Source organism: Rhinichthys klamathensis, unplaced genomic scaffold, assembly GCF_029890125.1.
Source record: "Rhinichthys klamathensis goyatoka isolate OS25496 unplaced genomic scaffold, OSU_Roscu_1.1 h1tg000303l_1, whole genome shotgun sequence".
Lineage (NCBI taxonomy): Eukaryota > Metazoa > Chordata > Actinopteri > Cypriniformes > Leuciscidae > Rhinichthys > Rhinichthys klamathensis.
This window is the reverse complement of record NW_026606822.1, coordinates 1,769,995-1,795,466: the sequence shown is the minus strand read 5'-3', so window position 1 is coordinate 1,795,466 and position 25,472 is coordinate 1,769,995. Positions and strand designations below refer to the sequence as shown.

The window sequence follows — 25,472 nt, the reverse complement described above, 5'->3', positions numbered from 1 at the left end:
TAGAGGTTAGGATTCAGGACCATCCAAGTAAGTTTGGCATGTGATTTACAGTATGACGTCCAAGCTGTGAGACATAAGGACGCTCCTATAATTAAAGATAATGACATGATGCAAAGAAATTTAGCATTCAGTTTAAGGCATTAAGCATGTCAAACTGAAACATATATGGCAATAGATAAACGACTAAATTCCACTTAAACGCTCTGGCATTCGCTATCGAGATAAGTTCAGCTTTAGGTGCACAAAACTCAAAGCATAGCGGCCAGACGGACTTACTTTTATTGCACTCCAACACGTCTCCTCCCATGCAGCAGAGTCAGCCATGTCCGGGCCAGTCAAAACCATGCTCATTACTCATCCAGGTGGAGGATGTTAACCAGTGTAGTCCTGGAGCTGGTAATGACTTTAATCAAAGCCAAAGCACATATAAACTGTATGACTGGAACTACTTTAACACGCAAAACAAAAAAATTGAAAATAGCCAGGTCTAAAACATATGCCAATTAATACAGAATTTGCATTAGGAAGCAATTTTACCAATGCTAGTGATTTCTCCTTCAGCTTTATTTTCAGTGCCAATACAGTCTGTGCCATGAACCTTTTGTAAAGAAACATAAGAAAAAGTCCTAAGAAAAAAAATTGATCTGTCCAGATTGTGCACACTGAGGGTCGTGTTTCATATTTATTTTTTTCCCCAATGCGTTTTGCTCCAGGATGACTGCCTGACCTATCAAACACTTATTCAGCTGTCATACTTTGAGCAGTCACATAAACAATTGTGTTGGTTTACAAAAAGAGGCCCACTCCACTGAGGGTATTTGGGTAAGAGTATCACGTGTTTAGGAATACACTGGAATGCTGGGTGTCGAACTAAATTTCCTTGATTTATGTCAGTGGGATTTTAAGGCTCTTTGGAGCTTAAACAGGCGCAGACTGGTGGATTCATTTGGACAGAACAACAGTAAAGGCTACAGCCACAACTTTCTTAAAAGGACCAAATTTACATCACATTTTTCAGAGTAACTATCGGTCCTGGGCAACACCCACAATACCCTGTAATAACATTATTGTAATATTTACCATTCCGACAACTGCGCAGCAAAGAAAAAAAAAAAAAAGAAAAAAAAAAACCTTTCCTGAAGGAATATTGTGGAAAAGCAGAAAATGCACGACTGTTGAGATAAAATGTCCATTTCACTTTTTAAAGTTATTATTGAGTACAAATAAAAATAAACAATACCTATCAATTTGAATTTTAATCCACACTTTAGATTCAATCATTTTCATCAGGAGCAGAAAAAACATTGCATTTAGAGAATGAGCCAGGCTAACTCGTATTTGTCATATTCATAAAAAAAAAAAAAAGTGTTATTCCAGTTCTTTTAAGAGATGTTTAATAAACATATTCATCCCTTTAAAAGTACAGAAAACTGTAGGAGGCTGAATATTAGTGTCTGTTTACAGAATCATAATAAAAGATACAGTACATTTCTTGATCACATCCAGTCTCTCTAGACAAAGACATACTTCTTCCCAGAAACATAGACTGCACATGTTTGCCGTTAGCTGGTATGCATTTTATTTCAATTGTTTCTCTGCAGGTAATACAGCGACAACAAATTTCACCAACAGTTCATTCATAAAATCCTCCAGGCTCCGTGTTCTCGGTTCGCATCTCACAGCACTGCTCCACAGCCAGACCCAACAAATCAAACCTCTCTTCGTGTGCATAGGCAATTTCATAGCTCCAAGGAGCTGAAGGAAATGAAGTGTTGTACTTGAGATGGCCGAGATCTCGGTTTGAAATTTCAGACTTCCTGAACAGCGCAGAGATTCCGTAGGAACCTGGGTGTGAGTGGATGTGTTGAGTTTGGCCGTGGAGTGCATGTGTTCAGATGGGCCGTATAAGGTGTGTGATGGTCGAGGGACAGGCGTTAGTTGGCTTTGGCACGCATCTGCGCTCTCTTGCCCGTCACCGCCTGGAACCCGGTCTTGATGCTGGCAACGGAACAGCGGGAGTGACACGTCTCGCACTGCAGGAAGTAAAGACGCGTGTCCTTCTGCAAGATTGTGTCAGGAGACCGACACGTGTGGCATGTCACATACTCCTCTGCAAGACAAAAACAGTTCAGATCATTCTGGTTTTTCCTCATATAACGCAGAGCAGTAATATATATATATATATATATATATATAAAAAAGATATATTAGGGATTCCACAAACTATATTAGTGTGTGTATATACACAACACCGGTCAAAAGTTTGGAAACTTGTTTTTGAAAGAAGTCTCTCATGCTCACCCAGGCAGCATTTATTTGATCAAAATGGCAAAATATTATTACAAATTAAAAGAAACTCTTTTGTATTTGAATACATTTTAAAATGTACGTTTTTCCTTTGAAGACTGGAGTAATGATGCTGAAAATTCAGCTTCGCTTCAGTGTCACATGATCCTTCAGAAATCATTCTAACATGCTGATTTGTTGCTCGAGAAACATTTATTATTATCATCATCATCAATGTTGAAAATAGTCGTGCTGCTTAATTTTATTAAAATGGTGATAAGTTTTTCAGGATCTTTTGATGAATAGAAAGTTCAATGAACAGCATTTATTAACTTTTTTTATTAAAGCATTTATTAAACAGTAAAGAGATTTATCAAGTTACAAGAGAATTCTGTCACTTTTTTTAACGATCAGTTTAACGCATCCTTGATGAATAAAATTATTAATATTTCTATCCGTTTTTTTATTATCTTGCCATAATGTTTCAAAAATGTTAAGCAACAAAAACTGTTTTCAACATTGACAATAATAATAATAAGAATTTTTTGTTGAGAAGCAAATCAGCAACGATGCTGAAAATGTATCTTTGCATCACAGGAATAAATGACATTTTAAAATATATTAAAATAGAAAACAGTCTCTTTTTATTTGTAAGAATTTGTAATTGTTTTAAAAGAAATAAATGCAGCCATGGTAAGCAGAAAACACTTCTTTCAAAAACACTAAAAACATGTAATGTTTCCAAACTCTATATATAGAGACACACTTAAGATAAAAAATATTTCTATAAATATTCATTATAATATAAAAAACATGAAAAATATTATGGGCTTGTTACGAGTCACAACTACTGTGTGTTTAAGAGCAGTCGTATAAAACTCACTTATATATCTTCTTAAGACATTCTCTATCTGTTTCTGCTGGAATCTGCCTTTGATGACGAGCTGATTGTTTCCATCTATGGACCCGCTGAAAAGTCAATACAGTGGTTAGAGCATTTCTAAAATAAAAAGGCACTTCAGTACTTTGATTTTAGGGAAAACACCACCAATTATTTTCAATATTCTTTCCAAATCACAAACCTCCAGTTTCCAGCAACAGAAGGAAGAATTCTACACGTTTAAGACTGATCTCTTTCAAAACTAAAATCCTCTGTAAATATCCAAGAGGCAAAATCGATGGATTTCCTTTCATGTGTCTTCTGAGATGCACGTCAGTGGACACAATGAGGTGCTGAAATCAGCCTGGTCATCTTTTAATAATGCCTTCTGAAACATTCACAGGGTCAGTCGCTCCCTTTAGAGCAGCAATGCCTTTCTCAACTGACTCAGGTTTCTCTCTGACATCATGTGAAACGCCTCCAGCTAAAAGTGAAAATGAAGTGACTGGTGGAGGGTCGCACAGAGACACTGGAAAAATAAACCGAGAGCTTGCCCGACACCGGTATGATATTTTGCAAGGTTAATGATCATCAACGAAGAAAAACAACCATTGGTTTAGTGGTGCTCTCCATAAAACAGAATAATAATTCACTTACAGATTGCATAAGGACAGAACATCACAATATGAACATGGTACAAAAAGGTGCCAGAAACTCTTTTGCAGCAAACGGTTAGTGAAAGGAACCACTTTGCCAGACTCGATGCCAACAGCGCACGATACAATATTTGCGACAAGACCGGCAACACGACAAATCTGATGAAGGACTTGACAGTGCACTGAATAAACTTAACAGCAGAAAGTTGCTCCGTCTTGGACTGCAAGAAGAACTAGAGCGTGTCACATAAATTAACCGAAACTCAGAGAATAGGCTACTTTCCTCACACACATGAGAAATATATCTATAAAAAGCTTGAAATGTCTACTTTTAAACGAACCAATTCAAATCTGGATGACATGACCTAAAAAACTTCTCTTTTTTTACCTTGATTACAATTAATGAATGATTTTTTGAAAATTATGTCGGTTAGGGTCTGAATTTCGGGTTCGATTACTTTTCGATTAATCAAGAAAGTAGCATTTCTCTCCATAGGCGCGCGCGTTCACTATACTGCGGATAGGGTTGTCTAAAGTAACGGTACTTCGACAGCAAGACTGCTGAAATTTTGAAAATGTGACGATACCATTTCTGTAGTGCCGGTAGTACAGAGTACTGGGTATATCCGGTACCCGCTAATAGGAATCTGCTTTTAGTCGCTTCCATGTTTATCTAAGCGCAGGGCTCCAGAATAGCTTTTTTACTAGGAGCACTATAGCCGATATAAACTAGTGTCTGTGAATATTAAACCACAAAAAGACCATTTAAACATTTATTCTGCTGAACTTATTATAAACAATGTTTACTTTTAAACAGCATGTAGCCTTCAATGTTTATATGTATTATTTACTTATGATTACCATCATAAATAAAGATTGCCAAAAAAAAAAAAAGTAAATACTTCAATAAAATAGAAAAATAGTTCCAACAGATTTTGCTGTGGTAGCGAAATTGGTACCGAGAACCGTAACATTTTAATGGTATTAGTACCGACTACTGGAACTTTGGTATCGTGACATTTTTAACTGCAGAGTTGACGAGTCAGCAATGTCAACTTCATCTTTGCAGTCAACACTGACTCAGAAGACACTAGTTTATTAATAAACAATTAAAATGTCTCCTTGCTTTTTTCCCCTGACACATTCATAATCATTAGGCTACTTTTGCCAGTGCTTTGCGGCAAGTTTGAGCGTGAGGCAAATATTCCGCCCCCCAGTGGCCTATACGAGTCTGTAAAAAAAAAAAGGTCAACAAACTGAAAAAAATAAAACCAAAGGTTTTTTTAGGTAATCTGTAATGTACTCTTGTTAAAACTGAAGTTAAAATTGGTATTGAAAAACTATCATTAAGGAAACGGTATCGAAGACAAGGTATCAGTTGCGAAATTTTTTGAACGATATCCAGCCCTATGGCCAAGCCTCTTCTTGGTCCACTTATATTTGGTAGTACACAGATAAATCACTTATAATAAATACTGCAATACTCTATAAGAAATTAGAATGTTCCATTTTGATTTCATGATGACTTTAATTGAGACAGCTAAATGTTTTGTAATAATTTAATAATAGTTTACTACAATAAATTAAACATCAGTTTAACAGAATGTCAAATTTTACACAGTTGTGATATTTTAATGGTTGCCAAAAAAAAAAAAATCACCATTTTAAGGTGCAGGAAACAGCCATTTCAGGTGTTGAAAACTAGCTACTTGTTAAATTTAGGCTAGATAATATTTTACCAAACATATCTAATAGTTCCTGTGGAAATGAAAACATGTGTTTTGTGCCCAAGACACCAAGTTGTAGTCTTTCATGGGAAGAGCCAATAACAGTATAACATACACTCACCTTGTACCTAACTCAGCTAGCAAAAACGCCAAAAGATGTTTTGGCTGTCGATGCAACCTGAAAAAAAAAGAAAAGAAAAAAAGTAGTGTTAAGAACCATATAAAATAAAGATTGCATTTGCAAATATGTGATTTTTGATTGGCAGCTATTGAAATGACCAACAGAAAGGCAAAATTAATGGCTCACTTTCCATTTGCTCAAAGAAAAATCAAACTCAATATCATAAAGAAAAGTTTCATTATAACTATAAAACAGCTTGACAATTTTGAGTTTTGACTTACAGTTTGCAGATGTCTGTGAAGTTTACGAAGGAGGTCTTCTTTGTGCCGACCCTGACAACCTGAGGAGGCTTCATCACAAACTTTCTCTTTTCTCCTGCGACCATGTCTGGATTTTTTTCCCGCATGATGTTAAAGACTCTATTCAAAAGCTAAAATAATGTGATATTTTCAGTCATTTTTAATTGAGAGCAGTCATTGTCTTCAGAACATAGTGCACAAACTCTATGACAATGATTATGTAGTTAAAAGTTTTCAAGAGCATATGCTAAATATTAAGTTTTTTTTTAATTAAATATAGAGGCAGTCACAAAAAGTACTTGGACAATTATGCTATACTTAATATATGGCTGTCTTTGCATAAGATAACAAAATAGCAACTAATATATATATGTGCCATTGTTTAAAACAAAGACATTGTGTAAAAGTATTGTGACAAGTTCTGGTTGTCAAACGTTAAAGTTAATGTGATGAACTACACCTGTGTGAACTTGACGAGAACCAACTTCATACATCCACTAAAACTCATCTTGACACCAGCTGTAGTAATTCCAAACATGTCGCATAAAAGAGAAGTTAGCAGAGAAAAGCTATTCTGCCAACAAAAGCACCAGATGGCAGCAGTCTCAGGCCCTTTATTAAGTTATCACCTGAAACATGCACACATGTTCCGCAAGCCTGGAAATAAAAGCTCCCATTCACCTCATCGTATGTGTAGTCTCTCTCCGATCCGGCCCAGGCAGTGCCTGTCTGTGAGCTGAACGTGATATCATCGATGGTTTTACTGTCGTCATCTTCGACACCTTTCACACAATCATTCTAGTCAAGTCACCTTTATTTGTATAGCACTTTATACAACAGTTTGTTTTGTATTCGAGCTTTACAGGGATTAGATTGCAAACATTACAGTTATTTACAAAAAGCGCTCCACTGAAGTAATGTACTTACCATCATCCTTGCTTTGACTGTCTGTGTCCTCTTGAAAATCTCGGACTTTTCTATGTTTCTTCTTCTTAGGCAGCATTAAGTCATCATCCTCTTGTGTTTCTGATGGCTCTGTTTCGATCTTCAGCTCCTTTTGGAAATTAGCACTTTAGTTAGTTCACGACGATGCATGACAACAGCTGTCGGTAGGCACGAACAGAGAAAACTCCAAATGCAAAGACTCTGATGTGATTGCGCAGTTATCAATTTATTTTTTAAAGGAAAGCAAGTCCACAGAAAGATTGCGCTTTCATGATCAACACATCTTTCACTGACAAGCAATTATGGCAATGAAAACAATTAACAGTTTAACAACTATACATATGCAAACAATCAACTGACCTTCATTCCTTCCTCAAGCTCGGCATCAAAAATCTTCTCTTTTTTGGACTTCTTTTTCTTTTTCTTCTGGTTCAAGAAGTTTAAGTCATCCAGGTCATCTGATGTTTCTGAATCATCACCAAAAGAAAAATTTAAATTTGGATTACACAAGATTTTCACTGAGAAGGAATAAATATTCAGTGTGCAAAGCAGCAAATATCTTGGATTTTTGCAATAAATATTTAATAACAATATTGCATATTATTCTGTTGTCAATGTTAAAATCAAACATAGCAGTGTTTTAAATGTGCTTTTTATGTGGCTATTACATTTCTTTAGCTAGTTTTACACTGGAAAAATGCAGTTTTTTAGCAAATTTCATTGAATCATTTCAACACAAATGTGCGTCATGTAACAGGAAAATACTAGGGGTGGGGAAAAAGTCAATCCACATATGAATTATATGTTCTGCCGATTCGTAACAATTCACAAATTTCAAATATAAAGTGTTACGTCTTTAAGTTCGCAGAAAAAAAGTTTTTATTTTTGTATCAATGAATTTTATTTATGTACTCTATTTGTCTCAGGGCTGCCTTGCTTTATTAAAGAAGACTGCTAGTCAAGTGTAATGACTGCTGTCAGCTTAAACAGCATTTGTTTTATAATATTGGGTTGACTAAAATGGGGAAGAAAAAAACAATACATTTCAAGGTTTACATTTAATTCAGTGAAATGTTTTCTTCAAGACCTATTAAACTGTCTACTGCAGTCAAATAGGAAAAGTAACAAAACAGTAAACTAGAATCAAATCTATTCATATATCAAATCGAAAATTTTATTTAAAATCGAGAATCGTGACCTCAAGAATCGATTTGAATCGAATTGTGAGGTACTTAAAGATTCCCACCCCTAGCAAATACTGCTGTTTATTACTATTCATTATTATATTGATGCAAAAAAATATTGAAATATCCTTCCTAGATTATTGAACAAAAAAGATTTAAGTTCACTTTTTGGTTATTTGAAATTTGTTACTTGTTTTTGTAAATACAAAGAGAGCTGATCTTTTTTGGCCTCTTAAAACCGTCTTAAAGTGATTGTTCAAGTTCATATATACAGTGTTTTGTTGTTATTGTATTTGAATTGTAAAAATCAAAATGGCTTGTAGGAAATGCTAGGGAAATTTAGGCATTCACTAGCCATAAATAATGGCAGGTGGGAAAAGCTCATAATAATACTGATTTGTGTTCACTACTCTATATTATGGAAGCTTGTTTCCACCACGAAACAAAAAATTTAAACGGGTTGTGACTATTTCAATTTTTTTTTTCTCACAATTGCAAGATAATATATCTCACTATTCTGCCTTTATAACTTGCAATTGAGAAAAAAGTCAGAATTGCAAGATTGTATCCCACAAACAAGCTTCTATCCTCTATACCTCTCTTACTACCATGGTTAAGTAGGCAGTGAAAAAAAAAGCAACAGTACTAATGCACAAAAGAATGGCATGCGTTTCACCTCTCTTCCTCCCCCCATCATCTTCATCAAGATCGAACTCTTTCTCCTCGCCCCCGTCAGCCTCAGTCTCTTTTGTTTCCAATTGTTGGCCTTCATCTCCCTCACCACCATCTTCCTCCAGCATGAAAGGCTTCTTCTTTTTCTTCTTCTTCTTGGTCATAGTGGGATCAAATATCATCTGGAAGGATGAGAATAGGAGTTTAATAATGACACGACATTGAACAAAGGCTGTCAAAAGACATCAAAAAGGGCAAAATAATGCCAGCAATAATCACCTAATGAGAACAAATCAGAACTAATCCTACTAAAGCTCTCTTAGATAATCCCAAACATATTAGTTTTTGGTCTTGCACAAAAAGAACAGATCAATCTGAGTAAAAAAACTGAAGTTGTCATTTACAGCATCTGAATAATGAACAGTTCAAATGTGATTACGTAGGAATTACAGGACAATAAATGTGAAAATTCTTTGGACGGGAATCACATGGTAATACTACACAACTTTGATATATACCATGGTGCAGAAATGTACATTCACATAGTCCTCAAAAGCCGCGTTTCCACCAAAATCACCTGAACAATTTGTCCCAGGAACTTATTTTCACCATGACCTGTTGCTGATTCGAACACCAAACAACTCTTACTGCATGCACCGCAACAGATCTTTAAAATTGGTGGTTGAAATAAAATGCTACGTGGAGTCAACCAATCATCATGTTCAGTTCCCAAGTCCCACTCCCAAAAGTTCCTGAACATTGAAAAAGTACTACCTCGCGAGCAGGGACTTTTCATAGTTGTCAAGTCTGCTAATAATCCACGCTAAGTTGCGTAAAAAAATGTTTTTAAAAAATTTGCGGGTAGTGGTTTTTTGGGCTTATTTTAAAAAATATGGTTGCTTGTTAGGAAAACTTTGTTTCTTTACATTTATGGTAACTGTTTTCTCCAATCCATTGACACTGTCTGCTCACTGCTAATAGCCAATCAGTGCAATAATACAAGTTCTGTAGACCCTCTTCAACATCACTGGAGAAAGATCACGTTCAACGTGCAGGCATCTGACGTTGAAAATGCAAGTAATGAAGTTAGTAGACAAATACATCTTAAAGGGTTAGGCTCATTATTGGCCAGCTCTTGCGTCAGCATCCCACGCATGTGTCGTGGTGCTCACGTGAACAGCGTCGGCCAATAATGAGCCAGCGTTCTGACGTATAACCTGGAAGCGCTGCACTGTTTTTACTACGTGAACAGCGAGGAGAGCTGAATTAAAAAATATATATTTTAACGATGTCTTTCCTACCTTTCTGGACCCTGAAATTGGTAATAAGTTGCAGTCTATGGAGGGACAGAAAGCTCTCGAATTTCATCAAAAATATCTTAATTTGTGTTCAAAGAAGAACGAAGGTCTTACTGGTTTGAAAACGACATGAGGGTGAGTAATTAATGACTGCATTTTCATTTTGGGGTGAACTATCCCTTTAACAAACAATGCCACCAACAGGGATGTACAGAGCTGGAGAGGAAACATGCTGGATGGATAGTGCAAGGAGGAAAGGCACCTAATTTTAAAAATATTTTTTCAATGTATTTATTACAGGCTATAATAAAAAAAACAAGTATACTAATGCTATCAGTAGGTAGGCCTATGGTTTGAATTTATTTTATTATAATATGTGCCTATATTGCAGCTCTCCCTTAGTGCTCTTGCCTTTACTCACTTTTTGTCCTTTTCATTCTCCAAACCTATTCTGCTCACTGTGATCGGAGGACATGCGTGCCTTCCTGCTTTGTTACAATTTAATGATTTTTGTAAAATTCCATCTGTTTTTGCTATTCAAGCTCAGAGGGGTTTCAGTTTAATATGTTGCAGGCTTATTTATTGATAAAAAAATAATATTGATAAATAATATTGATGATAATAAATCATTTTGGGCTTGTTTTGAAGCTGCGGTTGCTTATTTGTATTGCGAGAGTTGGCAACACTGGGACTATCTGAGGAGAACATTTTTACCCCAGAACTTCCTTATCTCATGATGCTACTTGGTACTTTATTACTTTAGGGTACTTGTTTGTATGGAACGCTGTTTATTGAATAATTACCATATATATATATATATATATATATATATATATATATATATATAGCATGGTATTTGTATGATTATTCAAGAATACCATGATGTGTCTGGAAACACAGTAACGTTGTAGAAACCATGGCACCACAAAACAAGAATTACCGAGAAACGTCTGCAAACAAAACATGGTAGTGCCATAGTAAATCTCTAAAAAACAAGGTTGTATCATAAAGACTAATAAAACATAGTACTCGTCCAAAATAACATGTTATTACCTCGTCCAAACAACGGTAGTAACGTTACCCCAATACCTGTCCAACTAACGCTAGCCTGTATTACTATGGTAAATGTAAAAAAATATATTAAAAAAATAACAACATGTTATCATGTTCCACAATTTTCCATGGTGGTACAATATTACCTTTTGTCGATAAAATGACAAGACTGTTAAAGAAGCGTAGAATATTTACTATCTAACTAACGTTAGCTGACAATGACAAAAAGATCTAGAAAAGACGAGCTGTGCACATGTTTCCTCACAGCCTTTACTAGTAGGCCCAATTGTCCTTCTCTTTTGAATGTCTAATTAAACATAAATTAACAAAAAATCTTTTTAAAACAACGATTGTTTACTAACCTCGTCTCCTGACATGGTTTCGGGTTGTTGTGAAAACGCAAGAAGAAGAAAATAAGCGTGATAATAGACTATTCTTCACAGTACACCTTTACTCGATATGCGAGTCGCTCGCGACAGTCCGGGCGGAGCTCCGTACGCATGCGCGTTAGGTTGGCCTAGGCACATTGCATGATGGAAGTTGTAGTTTTGACCTGCCAATCTAAGTAGGGGAGACCAGAGAGTCATATAGCCCTTTTTTCTCAACGTTTGTAAACTTTAAAATTACTATATTTAACTAACACAATTGTGGCACAGAGATGTTTTCACACAGAAATGTGTGACTTCGACTCTCAGTTAGGAGTTACAGGACTCCCCAGTCCCTTCATGTCTTGTTTGGGGCCTTTTCGCAGATTATTTGGAGCTCATGAACCAAAACCCTTCATGCTGACACAAGCTTGAGAGTGTTTACATGAACAAATGAGTGAGCTGGAAGAAAGACTCTTAAGAGTTACAGTAAATTTTGGGAAACAATGCTCACATTGGTTTCTAACATGGCTTGAGGAGGTATCTGGAGGGTTTCACATTCTATGAATCTACACAATATCTTCAAACCCTTGCTCCAGAGTTGAACCCAGGGTACTTCTTATCTTTATGTTCATACTGGCTTGCAAACCATTTTATTCCTCTAATCTGTTTAAAATTGCGGTGGGATTCCTGGCTCCCAGAGAGCTAAACCCTGCTTCCTCCTTTCCTGTCTGCTTTTGGACAACAATGTAATTTTACAATGTTACTTTTAATCATAGAGCACATAAATGTGAACTTGAACAGCTCCCGAGGTAAAAAGGTAAAAAGAAAACGGGTTTCCTGTAGGCTATAACAACCACATTACTCTCCTAAACACCTTGTTTGTATATGAGTTGCAACATTTCCTTATATATATTTTTTATATATGATGTTGTATAAAAATATATAATTATCATATGAGATTATTTTCTATTGTCTAATGGTATAGACAATAGGGTTTTAAAAGGGTTAAAAACACCTAGGCCTATAGTTCAAAACTCTCTCAAATTAAGATATTTTTAACTCAAACCCTTTGCTGAAAGTCTAATAAATTGTTGTTTAATGTTTGATTTCTGTTGTGCAGCTTAAGGCTTTAAAGTTTGTATCAAGAGTAAGAGTCGCAGCTTGATCCCCTAAATGCAACATATAATGACAGTATAGATGCTAGATATAGAGGTCAGCAGTGGATCAGCAGTATTTTCAGGGTGTATAGGGTGGATCACTGCTAATTCTCCATACTGCATTTGCTCTGAGCTGCTGGATTTCCCCGGTAAAAGAGCTGTTGCACTCTTGCCACAAGCTGTGAAGTGAAGTGAAAGAAAATGTATTCATGTGTAAATCTGCTTTGGAAATAAGTAGTTTATGCTATTTGAGCATGGGAGGGAAGACAGAAATACAGACAAGAAAATCCAATACGTGCAGAAGGTAAATGTCTTATTCCTTCCCTCTGACTCTCTCTCTCTCTCTGTGTGTCTCTCTCTGTCTTGATTTGTGTTGCTTTTATCATGAAGGTCGAGGTCCTCTTTTGGGCTTTTTAACAGCCAGAAAAGTGTCAAGGCTAAATGTTCACAAAACCGGATCATTACCTTTAAAAATGCATTTGCAATTTTGCAACACTCATGTAATACATCTCTTTGTTACTTTAGTTCTCTAGAAGTTCAGCCTTGTTTTTAGACTATACACATTACTAATCAAAACACTGATGCCGAGACGTCTTATTTTCATTATAGGCCCATTTCAAGTTTATATGTATAGCGTTAGCACTGGTGAAACTGAAAATATACACGTGTCAGGCATCGGAGAATAGCGAGAAAACCTTAAATTAGGTTGACAGATATAGCGAACTAGAATCTGTGGGCACTTAAATGCATGATGGGCAGCTTTTCACTGATCTCAGAGATTCTGTGATTTCAGAAACTGGATAGGAATATGGCTTTGAAACTAAAAGTAAAATCAAAGGTTTCTCCCATGGTATTACCAAACTACATAATAGCTTCAACAAATGGAAACACATGTCGAATCTCGCATCACAGTATAATTGGTGTCAGTTCTTAAATGTCCCATGTCTTTTCAGTTATGTGGGCATTTCTGTTTCATATCACTTCATTCTAACAATTGAATATTGTTTTAGTTTATTCTTTTATCTTATAAACGGCAAAGGAAAACTATTAAAAAATAAGTCTATTTACAAAATCTCGTATTTCAGTGAAAATGTGTGACTTACAAAAATAAAATCACATTGGCTCAATTAAAATGCTTTTTTATTATTATTGCTTATTTCATTTATTATAACAACGACACAAATTCTTATTCATTAAAATGTTTGTGAGTTTGTGATTCATTTTTGGTTTCATTCATTCATTGTTTATTAATAAAGTATGCACATTCAAAAAACAAAAACAAAACAAAAAACATGGTTGACCAAAGTGCTGTACAGAGCTTTATAATCAATAAGAGCAAACAGAATTAAGTACACAAAACTAAATAATTCATCAAATAGTAAAAGTGAGTTATAGAGAGAGATGACACAGTTCGGATCAATACTGGAATGGCTATTCCAAAGTTTAGGGCCTGCTATCGCAAAAGCTCGGCCCCATGTGTTTAGACCTCCGGACAGAGAGCAATCCAAGGTGAGAACGTAGCATGTCAGAAAGATCACCTGGTGCTAGGCCTTTTATTGATTTAAAAACCAAAACTACAATTTTACATTCTATTCTCAATTTAACCGGTAGCCAGTGCAAAGAAATTAAATTAGGAGTAATGTGATCAAATATATCGACTACGGGACAACAGCCGAGCCACAGCATTCTGAACCATTTGTAGACACTCAATAGATGAATGGTTAACTCCATAATAAAGTGAATTGCAATAATCAAGATGCAAAGCAATGAACGCATGAATAAATATTTCAAAGTTCTTCAAAGAGAGAAAAGATTTAACATTGTCTAAGGTGTCATAAATGAAAGAAACATGATTTAACAACAGAATTAATTTGTTTATCAAACCAAAGTCCTGAATCAAACAAACTGTGCAGTGAAACTTAAATAGGCCTACATATTTAACTAATTTTGCGTTTTTTAAAATCATGTGCACAGCACATTTTTTGAATAGACATTAAAATTTTAAACAATCGGTTATACAAAAATAATCTGCATGAATAAAAGAAAAATTACATCTATTGAATATGCAGTTAAAATATGCCTTAAATAAGGAACAAGAATGAATTATTAAGTGTTACAGAGAACAAAGCATTAAGAAAAAATCACAAATTCTGCAAATCATTTTAAATAGGCAAGATTCTGTTCTGAAAATCTGTTCATATAAATCACATGTTAAACACTGTACCATTAAAAGTAGAACCATGTGCTCCAAACTATTGTTCTGAGGAAGAGAATGATAGTTTTATAATGTCATTTATTATATAACTTTATTTGAATCAAACTGACTACAACCAGTTTATCACCAAGCTTATATAACATGCCATTTGTGAATCAGATCGAGATAGATGTGAGACATGTTAATGTTTAGCTAGCGTGCAAATGAAAAACCGGTTTAAAACTTGATCTCTTTTAAAAAATTACATTTAATTAAAAAGGCAAAATCACTACCAACTTGATACCCAGTGATCACCATGCATTTTTGTTGTATGGAAAATAACATTTTCATAATAAAACAATGTTTCAAAAATAGGATAGGATACTAAGATTTGTTTTTTAGAGAATATATTCTATAGAATAGATGGTGAAAAAACACTACTTTTTGTTATTAGAATCATTGGCCTTGACGGTTATGTTTTGGTTTGGATCGCATGCTTTTACACGCGGCTGGCACAATTTTCAGTCTCGTACAAGTTCTAATGAAGGTTGGAGGAGCGTTAAAGCTAAAGCAGCCCAGAAAACTGCTGTTAATGACAGAAAATAAGTGGCTGAGAAACACATGCTTTCTTAGCTTGTCCAGACCCTGTCAAACCCACATTTACGGCATCTCTTCATTCTGGACAATTCAAAGGTTTCCCAAATCCCCTGAGAGCAATGTTCAGCACTCACTTGGTTGACTTTCCCCACTTGCAGTTCCATGGCTTTGATTTGACAAACGTTTCCAAGTCTCTGACAGCGTCCAGATGAGCAAACGATCGACTTATTCCTAGTGTATACTTGCATACATTGGCATTGTGAATGTAATGTCACCACCATTGAGCCAGCCAAAAAACAATAAAAAAAATCAAGACTGACATGATTAGATCCTGTTATTAGATCCCGTACCTCTCTTGATGTCTTGAAATCTCACTTAAAGACTATTTGCTCTCACTTGCATTCAACTGTATTTCATTTACAGTCATTTTGTATTTGTTCTGGACTTGGGTCTCATGTGGGTTGTATGAATATATTAGGTGGTATGTAAAGCACTTTGGCCAACATGTGTTGTTTTAAAATGTGCTATATAGAAATAAATGTGATAGATGGATTGATGGTTGATTGATTCCTTTTTTACATCCGATTTTATCATTTAAAGTAAACATAAAACAGCATTCGCAACTCACTTTCCTTCTGTAATGTGACATAATTCAGTAAAACAGGATATTCTTTATTTTATATACACGTCAGCAGCGTCTTACGTCACCAGCGTCACTGAACGCGGATCGACAACAGAACCGGAAGACAATAAAATGCTGAATAAAGTCGTAGTTTCTGTTATTTTTGGACCAAAATGTATTTTCGATGCTTCAAACAATTCTAACTAACCCACTGATGTCACATGGACTACTTTGATGATGTCTTTATTTCCTTTCTGGACAAGGACAGTATACCGTACATACATTTTCAATGGAGGGACAAAAAGCTCTCGGACTAAATATAAAATATCTTAAACTGTGTTCCGAAGATGAACGGAGGTCTCACGGGCCTGGGACGACATGAGGGTGAGTCATTAATGACATAATTTTCATTTTTGGGTGAACTAACCCTTTAATGTTTTACATTCATCCCAGCAAATATATTGGCGCAGTATTGTATCTGTGGGTGGGCTCGTCTATTGCAGCCTAAAGCAGATATAATCAGCTCATTCCAGTGTTTATCGCACACCATCAGTTCCCTTTGAATCTATTTGTAACATCTGGGCATTCTCTTTGGAAGAATCTTGGGAGATTCAATGTTTACAAATAGCCTACGTGATTTTGTTACGAACATTTGCTTGAAGGTCAGAAGTCACTTAAAAATGAACTCTTAGGAGAAAATGAAACCAAATGTGATTTAAGGTTTAGTGGACTAACTCTAACCTCTGAAAAGTAATTAGCGTATTCTGCTGGTCAAAGGTTCTCCCCACTGGCTATCTCACTTTTAATATAGTATCTTGATACTGGGCAGAAACTGTTGTTGAAAGTGTCGTGAAACGCCATTGTATTGAGATGACGGACAAAATGCATGCATACAACAAATCTCCAATTATAATTACACTAGTTCAAATGTGTGGGTGTCTATTTTGCACTCAAAATGTTTTGGAGGGGTTTTTTTTTTTTGCATCATAGTTTGTTCCACCAAAAGATTCGTATTAATTTTTTTTTTTTTTTTTCATATTCATTTCCTATGTCGGTTATTTTTGACCGCAAGGTACCAAGTTTTACTTTTTATTTTTCGACCCTTTAACATATATCTGAATCATGTCCTTGATTTTTTTTGTGAGTTCACATAGCTAATGCGACAAATGTCATCCTATTCTGGTGAAGCAAAAAAAAAAAAAAAAATTGGTCAACTTTGCCCAAAGAGGCCCAGAGAGTTAAAGATAACAAGGAAGGCACTGAATAAAATAAAATAAAATAATGATGTTCATGGATAAATTATTTATACTGCAATATTTCATAGAGTACATTTTCATTGGTGTTTGAATTTCACACAGGTAGTTCATCACATTAAATATGAACATGTTCCAATAAAGTCTGACAAATGCTTTAATTTCAACTGTATATCCACAGTTTATTTATTTTCATTCAGACAACAGTGTGACATTATGTGTTTATGACATTCACACATTTATAAGCAACTTTTTTTTACAGTCCAAATACTTATTCATCCAACTATTTAGCCTATACACATACACTTAGCCCTCTCTCTCTCTCTCTCTCTCTCTCTCTAGGTCTGTCTCTCTCTCCCTCTGCTCCGTCTGGCCGTGTGGATCCGCCCCTGCTTAATTTTATCATGTCGCCCCTTTCTGAATTTCCTGACTAAAAAGTCTGTCTGACATTTCTCTCTCAGTCTCAGCAGGGGAGCGGGGAATATCTCAAGCCAGCCACAAAAAGGGAAACAGGGTGTCCCATTACTCACCAGGACAGGTCAGTTTAAACACAGACTCCTGAAGATTACCTTGGGTATCAGTTTTGAATGCACTGTGAAAGAGGATATTAAAAAAAACAAGAGATTGTCAGAAAAAAGGAGGTTAAACATGGTGAGAAATGATAAACTGTGATCAAATGCCATTAGAAATACTGTACACTGGAACTAGACGTAAACAAATTTTATATTCAAATTGAGTATGTGATTTTTGTGAAAACTGAAAAACTCGGTTGCAGGACTATTGAACTAACTGCAACAGTCCTAGTTTTACTTGCTATTTGGCCTATAAAAATGACTGTTTTGTGCAAAATCTAGAGGTTATAATTCTAACTAGCATTAAACTGCTTCTTATAGTGTGTAAATGTTTTGATGTTATATGATGACAAATTAATATGTTTGCTGTATGTCTAACATCTGTGCATACACAACCATTTGAGCTTCAGTTTGGATAAATTTAAAAGCAAATTCATAAGGGCTAGTTCTCTCTCGTGTTTACTTTTATGATTTGTTTTTGTTTGTTTTGGGCTTTAAAATTGCTAGGTAAGAATTTAAAGGCCTTTATCAAAGTTTAAACATCCTGTTATGTCTAATTCTGTTTATGTGTGTGATCATCACTGAATCAGCACTTTATGATTTGTTTATGATTCTGTTTTTAAACTATTGTCTTGTGCAGGGTGAAGTCTTAATATGAGTCCGTCATTGTTGCTGTGCTGTTTGCTGCTCTGTTTAGCCTGCTGTGTCACGGTACACACACACATGCTTATGGAGGAACAATACAGCTCCAACCAAACAACCATCAGCTTACAAGTCAAAAACCAAACAGATGCACCTCCTGTGCTCATAGTCGGTAAGCCTTCTTTCTCGAACACAAGTTGTGAAAATAATATACAAAACAAATGATCACCATTATAAATCAAGTATAAATTGCTACAAATGGTCAACACAAACTTCTAGCCAAGTGCTATTTAATTTTAAACTCACATCGGAAATAAATGTATCATTCTTTGTTTAACACTTCTTTGTTGCTTATTTAGAAACTTAAAACCTCCACTTTCAAATTTATTTGTATTTTCCATTATCGAAGGGCTTTCAAAAACACCTAAGAAGAACAAGAAACTGGAAAAGAAACCAAAAAAGGTTTGTAATGTTATATATTCAATTAACTGATATATAAATAGCTTCAATACATTGACCCATATAATAATACAAATATTTCAGTAAGGATGTTTAATTCATTTCATCTATCTATGATTATTAAAATATTTTAAATAGATTTCGAATGTAGGCCTATTGTTTATTGACATTCTGTGGTGAAAATTAGTCTACATTTTGAACATTATTGAAATAATATATGGTTATTATATGAGGCTAATTTCATAGCTGGAAATGTACACAATTACATAGCCTACTATTTTAATAAATATGTCAAAATGACAGCTTGATATTTACCTGGATTTTTTGTTTGTTTTCTTCACACATCACACGTCAAGCTCTTCTCTGACACCAAGTTTATTTAGAGGCGCATTCGTTTCGTTGGACATGGAGGAGCCTAGCTCGTAATTTGTTATTTTTATGCTAATAATTTTCATAGGTTATTGAATGAGTTCCGGCTTATTTTTATGTTACTTTAAATAACCCTGGGACATAATTTGTCCCAATCTGAAGCAGCACATATAAATGCATGTTTTAATTGTATACTTTTCAGAAATTAAGCAACCGAATAAAGAGACCTCCTCCGCCGCCGAACTGTGTGCCGCTGTGGAGCAGCTGTAAGACGCCGAGCGCGGTGTGTTGCGATCAGTGCGCCTTCTGCCACTGCCGCCTCTTCAAGACCGTCTGCTACTGCCGCATGGGATACCCGAAATGCTGAACACTCTCTGACAGGAGCCATCATGATCCGGATGATCATGTGACTGTCCCTATCTTAAAGGCTTGTTTATAAAACCCTGTGGGATTATGACAACCGATTATCTATGCACTCCATCAAATAGCCTAATCATGAACGCGATCCGAGTTCTCGGAGATTTCAAGGCCTGATAAACCGACAGCTAGTCAGAAGCGTCTGGGAATAAAGCAGAGCCACCTGGGTGACTACCAAAGTCAACTTTTAATTACTTATAAACGTATTTTAAAAGGTTCACGTTAATGAAAATAATTATTAATGTTTTTATGAACACTTTTGTGATGTAAGCACTTTATGGAGAAAAAAAAACAACGTTAAAGCGCCCGTAACCTGTTTGAGCTGCTATAGCCTATACGTGCACTAAACCAACAACAAAAAACACCACAATTGCCGCCAAAATAGTTTTGTCGCGTTTACGTCAACCGCAACCACTCTCATTAATAAATAAAAGACAATAAAAATAAATTAAACGAAAGATTCAGAGAGCTTAAAATAAGATCCCATATTTTTTTTACAGAAAGCAAAAACAGATAGCAATAATAGCGAACTGTCTGTGTATAATAGGTTGTAGGCTAACGCTAAGGCTAATGTGGAATATTTTTGTTGAAAGGCGAACTAGATTAGTAACAGTTAGTTATTGGGTCGATGTTTAGACATGGCACATATCTGTAGCCTACATTCATGTATATTTAAATTGTGGATGCAATGTCTAGGCCTATATCATTATCTTGATTCAAACAATGAAATATTCAGGGTCAATATCCAATTTAGTTGTAAACTGAGGAACGTAGCAGAATATTGCGCTTTTTAATTGTAAAAATTTATAAATAACATTTATAGATTAAAATAAATAAAATGACATTTTTAATTTGTCTATCAAATTTAATTCATGAATTTTTTTTTTGCGCTTTTTAGTTGTTGACATGTTGCAAATTATGTGACAACTTGCCCTAATAAGACCCGTGACAGAACGAAGACCTTAAGATGTAAAAAAAAAAGCAAGAAAAAAAAAAGCAAAGTAACCCATACATTTACAGATATGACTTGAGGATTTTTACGCATGATTTTTTTTATAAAGTTTAGGTGAGTACCATTTTTTTTCACTACTTCGTTCACTTATTTGTGATTTGTGACTATTAGAAGTGAAATATCTTTTTTAATTAGTCGTTAAAAATAACAATGTAGGCTATATTCGATGTAGTCTCTTATTTAATAAGCTGCATGTATAAACAGAACTATCAAATTGCTGTTTAAATAGTTTTAAATGACGTATAGCATGGCACACCACTGGATATACTGACTGTAGGCCTACCCAGTATAAAATTTAAATATAATGCAACTAGGTACTTACAATGTCTTGCTTTAAAGACAACAACTGACTATGCAAAGCAAGATCAAAGTGGAAAGACACCAGTTCCAAACACCTTGAATAATTATCGGTCCAACAGGTAATAAAACAAACATTAAAAAAAAGAAACACACACACACACACACACACACACACACACAGGGTGACACTAAAGGCTCCAGAGGCCACAGCTGGTTCACATTGAAAGTAAGCAATGGGCAAGAGAGGAGAGGAAAAAGAAAAACTCAAAGAGATAGGCCCTTGTTATGTCTCTCAGGGGACACTTTCCGGGTATTTTAGGGGTCCAGTACATCTAATGGCCCACAGACTACTCTTTTACCCCACAAGCACTAACTACACTATTTTACAGTTTCCAACTAATAAGGGCTAAATTAGATTGAAACCATGTGTCTAGTATGGCAGCCTGAGTTAAGTCATTGCTTATCTGAATAAACCGGTTTGGGCTCATTAGGCCCCGGTACTGACAGCGGTTCTGCTATTTTTTATGGCTCCAATTTGGGTTCCCGACTGCATATTGCGGCCTCTTTTCTCTTCTGGGAGTTGTCATTGTCACATGTCGGTCGATGAATGCCTATGATGTTTTTCATCAAGGAATCGTTACTGGACACAAGTAGAATTTTATATGTTTTGGCTTGTGATATTAAGATTATTTATGGGAAATGTCAAATGATGTGAAGATTCTTGAAATTGAAATCGCTTCAAATTATTCTGTTTAACATCAGATACTCCACATTACACAACACTGGAAGAATCATTACATGAAATGTAATCCAAAAATCCTACTGCAATAAGTATTTCCAAGACTATGTTAGATGGATCGCTATAAACGGATAGTTCACCCCAAAATAAGAAGCAAAAACAAAGAAATCTGTAGGACTTCCCTTCTTCAGTGAAACGCAGATATTTGAATGTCAGTGGGTACAAACAACATTGGACCCCATTGACTTTCATTGTACGAAAAAAAAAAAAAAAAAAAGTCATTGTGACCATTCTAAATATCTGCTTTTTGTGTTCCAGAGAAGGAAGCAGGTCTCGAATGACGTGTGGGTGCATAATTGACCAAATTTAATTTTTTTGGGAGAACTATCCCTTTAAGTAAACACTCATGCAGTATTTTTGTTAAACAGCCTCAAGGATGACTTTAGGTTGCCAAGATCTGAAATAACATTTCTACAAACCACATGAATCTGACATTAATACAATCAGTCATGAAAGAAAAAAATTAGAAGGGAAAAGTTTATATTCAACCCAAACCATAATTCCTTATAAATTATCCATTTTAGGAATTATGTTGTCTACTTCTTTTCAACTGTTTAAAGTGAATTCTGAACTAAATGAGAGCAGTGCAAAACCCACTGGCGCAATGCCAGGCTGTTGCTAAAGTGTTCTTTAATGTGTAATTTTAGTATTATTTAATATATTACGTTAGCTTTTATTTTCATATTTTTCAGTTTTCTTTTTAAATTTATTTTAAAGGGATAGTTCACCCAAAAATGGAAATTCTATCATCATTTACTCACCCTGCATTTGTTCCAAACCTGTATGAATTTCTTTCTTTTGCTGAACACAAAAGATGAAACAGTTGATGGACCCCATTGACTTCCATAATAAATATATATATATATATATATATATATATATTTATTATGGAAGATATATATATATATATATATATATATATATATATATATATATATATTTATATTTATATTTATATATATATATATATATATATATATATATATATATATATATATATATATATATATATATATATATATATATATATATATCCATTCTATGGAAGTCAATGGGGCCCTGGGCCTGTTTGGTAACCCATATTCTCCAAAATATCTTCCTCTGTGCTCAGCAGAAGAAGAAATCCTACAGGGTTGGAATAAATGCAAGGTGAGTAAATTATGACAGAATTTTTTATTTTTGGGTGAACTATCCCTTTAACTGTAAAAAGTGTTCAGTTCACTTAATTCTTTTGTAAACCTAGTAAATAAATAAAGTAAATAAACGGAATGCTTAATTAAAAAAAATGAACTTGACAATTCCACATTCCTTAATTTTTTTTGATTAAACGAAGTTTTTACTTAAAAATTAGTAAACACGCTGCCTTAAAATTAATAAGTGAACGGAACACTTTTTACAGTGTAATTTTATGTGCTTTTATTTTTATTATTTTAATCTATTATTATTAGTTTCAGTCATTTCAGTGCTTCACACTTGTTCAATAGTTGCCAAGGAAACATTTCTAATATAATTTTATATTGAATCTAATATTAAAATTTTATTTTGGATTCAATTCAATTAACAAAAACGACAACATTGGCGGTTACTAGAGTGTTCTGTGTGGTTATGGCATTGGTAAGTGGTTGCTGTACTAGTCCCAACTGGAAAGTCCCAATCCCAAAAATGAGCTAGTATAGATATTTTTGTCCATTTTATCATATTCCTTGAGGAATCATTCATGTATGTAACAAAACAATTTACATGGTTAAATTTAATACGTGGGCTTTAGCATTTGTTCAGATTCCTAATCACATGTATGAGCAATAGCAATATTGATTAATTATATTATATAAATATTGAACCCATTTTTATGCATTTTACCAGTTGAGAACCACAGTCTCCTAACGCTGTGCTGAAATAAAGGATTAACAAGTAAACAAGGCATGTTACAGTCAAATACCACATTTATTTCATCAGGTCTTCATGAGTGGATGTAATGAAACAGGACGAGCTACCCAGACCCACTCAAACTCACAGCTTGCTAACAGAAAAATGATTTTTCCCCATCATTTTCATTATTTTAACAGGTTTACAAAAGTATGCATGGCCAAAAGGCAGTGCCTCGCTCAATTCATAGTTACCTGACAAACTGGAATCACTTCAGAGTAAGACACGGAAGAAGCAAAACGTGTCAGAATATTAATTTACTGAGGGGCATCAAATAACTGACCTAATGGAAGAATTTGGTGTTTTGTTTTTAATATAACCGTATCATAAAACAAGGAATGCAAATAAGACAGTGACAATGTGTCCACAAGTTAAGCACTATTATAGCTGCAAAGGTAACCGCCAATGATTGTGTAGTCCGTCCCCATCCACAGCTGAAGCTGTGATTGGTCAAAGCTACTTAGTAGCGGTAGTGGTCTGGTTTGAAGGGACCGACATTGGGCAGACCCAAATATTTGGCTTGCTTCTCTGTCAGTTTGGTCAGTTTGACGCCAAGCTTGTCCAAGTGTGCGGCAGCTACCTCCTCATCCAGCTACACATACACAAAGGACATAATGAGGAATACATACATTTCATTTATTCATGTATAGTGGATACAAATTTCATCTGATAAGATTCTCAGCTTGTTTTTTAAGCAAGCTTTGTAACACTCTTCCCTAAGTGCTTTCACACTGGTAGTTTAGTTCACAACGGGGCACGGTACACATGAATAAATACTAATGTGAAAGCTGTCATGCGGACCCGGGTACCGAACCCGAGAGTACCTGAAGGAGGTGGTCTGAGTTTGGTTGACCACTAACGCACATGCAGTAAACCCTAGTCGTTTACTCTGCTGTGCATGATAGCATCAACTTCATAAAAAACACAATATATTGACCGCATTCTGTTTTCTATTATGCGGCGTGCATATTATTGATGACGTAAGTGCACAAGGGTTCGATAAAATCAATTGACACCAACCGGGAGGCACTGGGAACAATTGCACTCGGACCGCAGCAAAAATACCCATTGTGAAAGCACCCTTAAAATCTGGATATTCATGGATAATGTGCATATTAAAAAGTAGGGACACCAAACCGATGCCAAAGAAGTAGCGCCAATGAAAGCCAACCGTGTTGTCGCCTCGGAGAAAAAAAAAAATCTGTGCTTGAACACACTGAAAGGACTACAGGCGACTCAACTAGCACGCGCGTTGACGTCTGAATGTAAAGGAGATCACTGTCAATTTAAGCAGATATATTCGTCTATAGTCATAATTCAAAAAAAGGACGCGAAACGAAGACTGCAGGTATACAAAACATAAATCAGCGCTTAACATTTTGAATATCAATCATGCTGATCATGTTCTTTATTCCACTCCGCTCATGTTATTCTGAAATCATTTGCGCAGTGGAATGCTCAGGTAAGATGACGTAAAATTCACTTTCAACAGCCTTCTGTCTGTGCCGTCTTGACTTTGCTTGCATCACTTTTGCTCGTATTCTCATGCAGTGACTCGTTTGCGAAACTGAACAGCCAAATCAGAGTTCGACGCCAACTCTACATGTTGAATCTGCCAAAAAATAAACAATGGCATCCGACTAGAGACAACGGTGCGCAACACA

The 25,472-nt window shown here is 35.2% G+C and overlaps 3 protein-coding genes across 3 annotated transcripts in view; 1 reads left to right on the top strand and 2 right to left on the bottom strand.

The window, feature by feature from the left end:
- Positions 1 to 1,555: 1,555 nt before the first annotated feature.
- eif2s2 (eukaryotic translation initiation factor 2, subunit 2 beta) lies at positions 1,556 to 11,640 on the bottom strand. The gene is made up of 9 exons (XM_056270498.1): positions 11,484 to 11,640; positions 8,775 to 8,952; positions 7,275 to 7,381; positions 6,897 to 7,023; positions 6,651 to 6,751; positions 5,952 to 6,100; positions 5,671 to 5,727; positions 3,170 to 3,255; positions 1,556 to 2,110 (listed from the first exon to the last, which is right to left on the bottom strand). The coding sequence occupies exons 1-9, from the start codon at positions 11,496 to 11,498 to the stop codon at positions 1,935 to 1,937; spliced, it is 996 nt and encodes a 331-aa protein (XP_056126473.1). The 5' UTR covers positions 11,499 to 11,640; the 3' UTR covers positions 1,556 to 1,934.
- A 6,061-nt stretch (positions 11,641 to 17,701) lies between these two features.
- asip1 (agouti signaling protein 1) lies at positions 17,702 to 20,213 on the top strand. Its single transcript, XM_056270517.1, has 4 exons — positions 17,702 to 17,850; positions 18,525 to 18,698; positions 18,936 to 18,988; positions 19,557 to 20,213. Exons 2-4 carry the CDS (start codon positions 18,539 to 18,541, stop codon positions 19,719 to 19,721), a joined length of 378 nt encoding a protein of 125 aa, XP_056126492.1. The 5' UTR covers positions 17,702 to 17,850; positions 18,525 to 18,538; the 3' UTR covers positions 19,722 to 20,213.
- Positions 20,214 to 23,930: 3,717 nt separating this feature from the next.
- The window catches only part of ahcy (adenosylhomocysteinase), a 28,310-nt gene continuing 26,768 nt past the window's right edge, over positions 23,931 to 25,472 (bottom strand). Inside the window, exon 10 of the mRNA XM_056270479.1 lies at positions 23,931 to 24,400. Within this exon, the coding sequence (XP_056126454.1) occupies positions 24,269 to 24,400 (132 nt within the window). The 3' untranslated portion in view covers positions 23,931 to 24,268. The remainder of the gene's footprint in view (positions 24,401 to 25,472) is intronic.

What these genes read in the sequence shown, in the direction of transcription:
- asip1 (XM_056270517.1), top strand. Translation starts at nt 18,539, where the DNA reads ATGAGTCCGTCATTGTTGCTGTGCTGTTTGCTGCTCTGTTTAGCCTGC. An exon ending in ACCTCCTGTGCTCATAGTCG is followed by an intron (nt 18,699 to 18,935) that starts GTAAGCCTTCTT and finishes CCATTATCGAAG; the next exon opens with GGCTTTCAAAAACACCTAAG. An exon ending in TGGAAAAGAAACCAAAAAAG is followed by an intron (nt 18,989 to 19,556) that starts GTTTGTAATGTT and finishes TATACTTTTCAG; the next exon opens with AAATTAAGCAACCGAATAAA.
- eif2s2 (XM_056270498.1), bottom strand. An exon ending in TTCACAGACATCTGCAAACT is followed by an intron (nt 5,728 to 5,951) that starts GTAAGTCAAAAC and finishes TTTTTTTTTCAG; the next exon opens with GTTGCATCGACAGCCAAAAC. An exon ending in CTAGCTGAGTTAGGTACAAG is followed by an intron (nt 3,256 to 5,670) that starts GTGAGTGTATGT and finishes TTGACTTTTCAG; the next exon opens with CGGGTCCATAGATGGAAACA.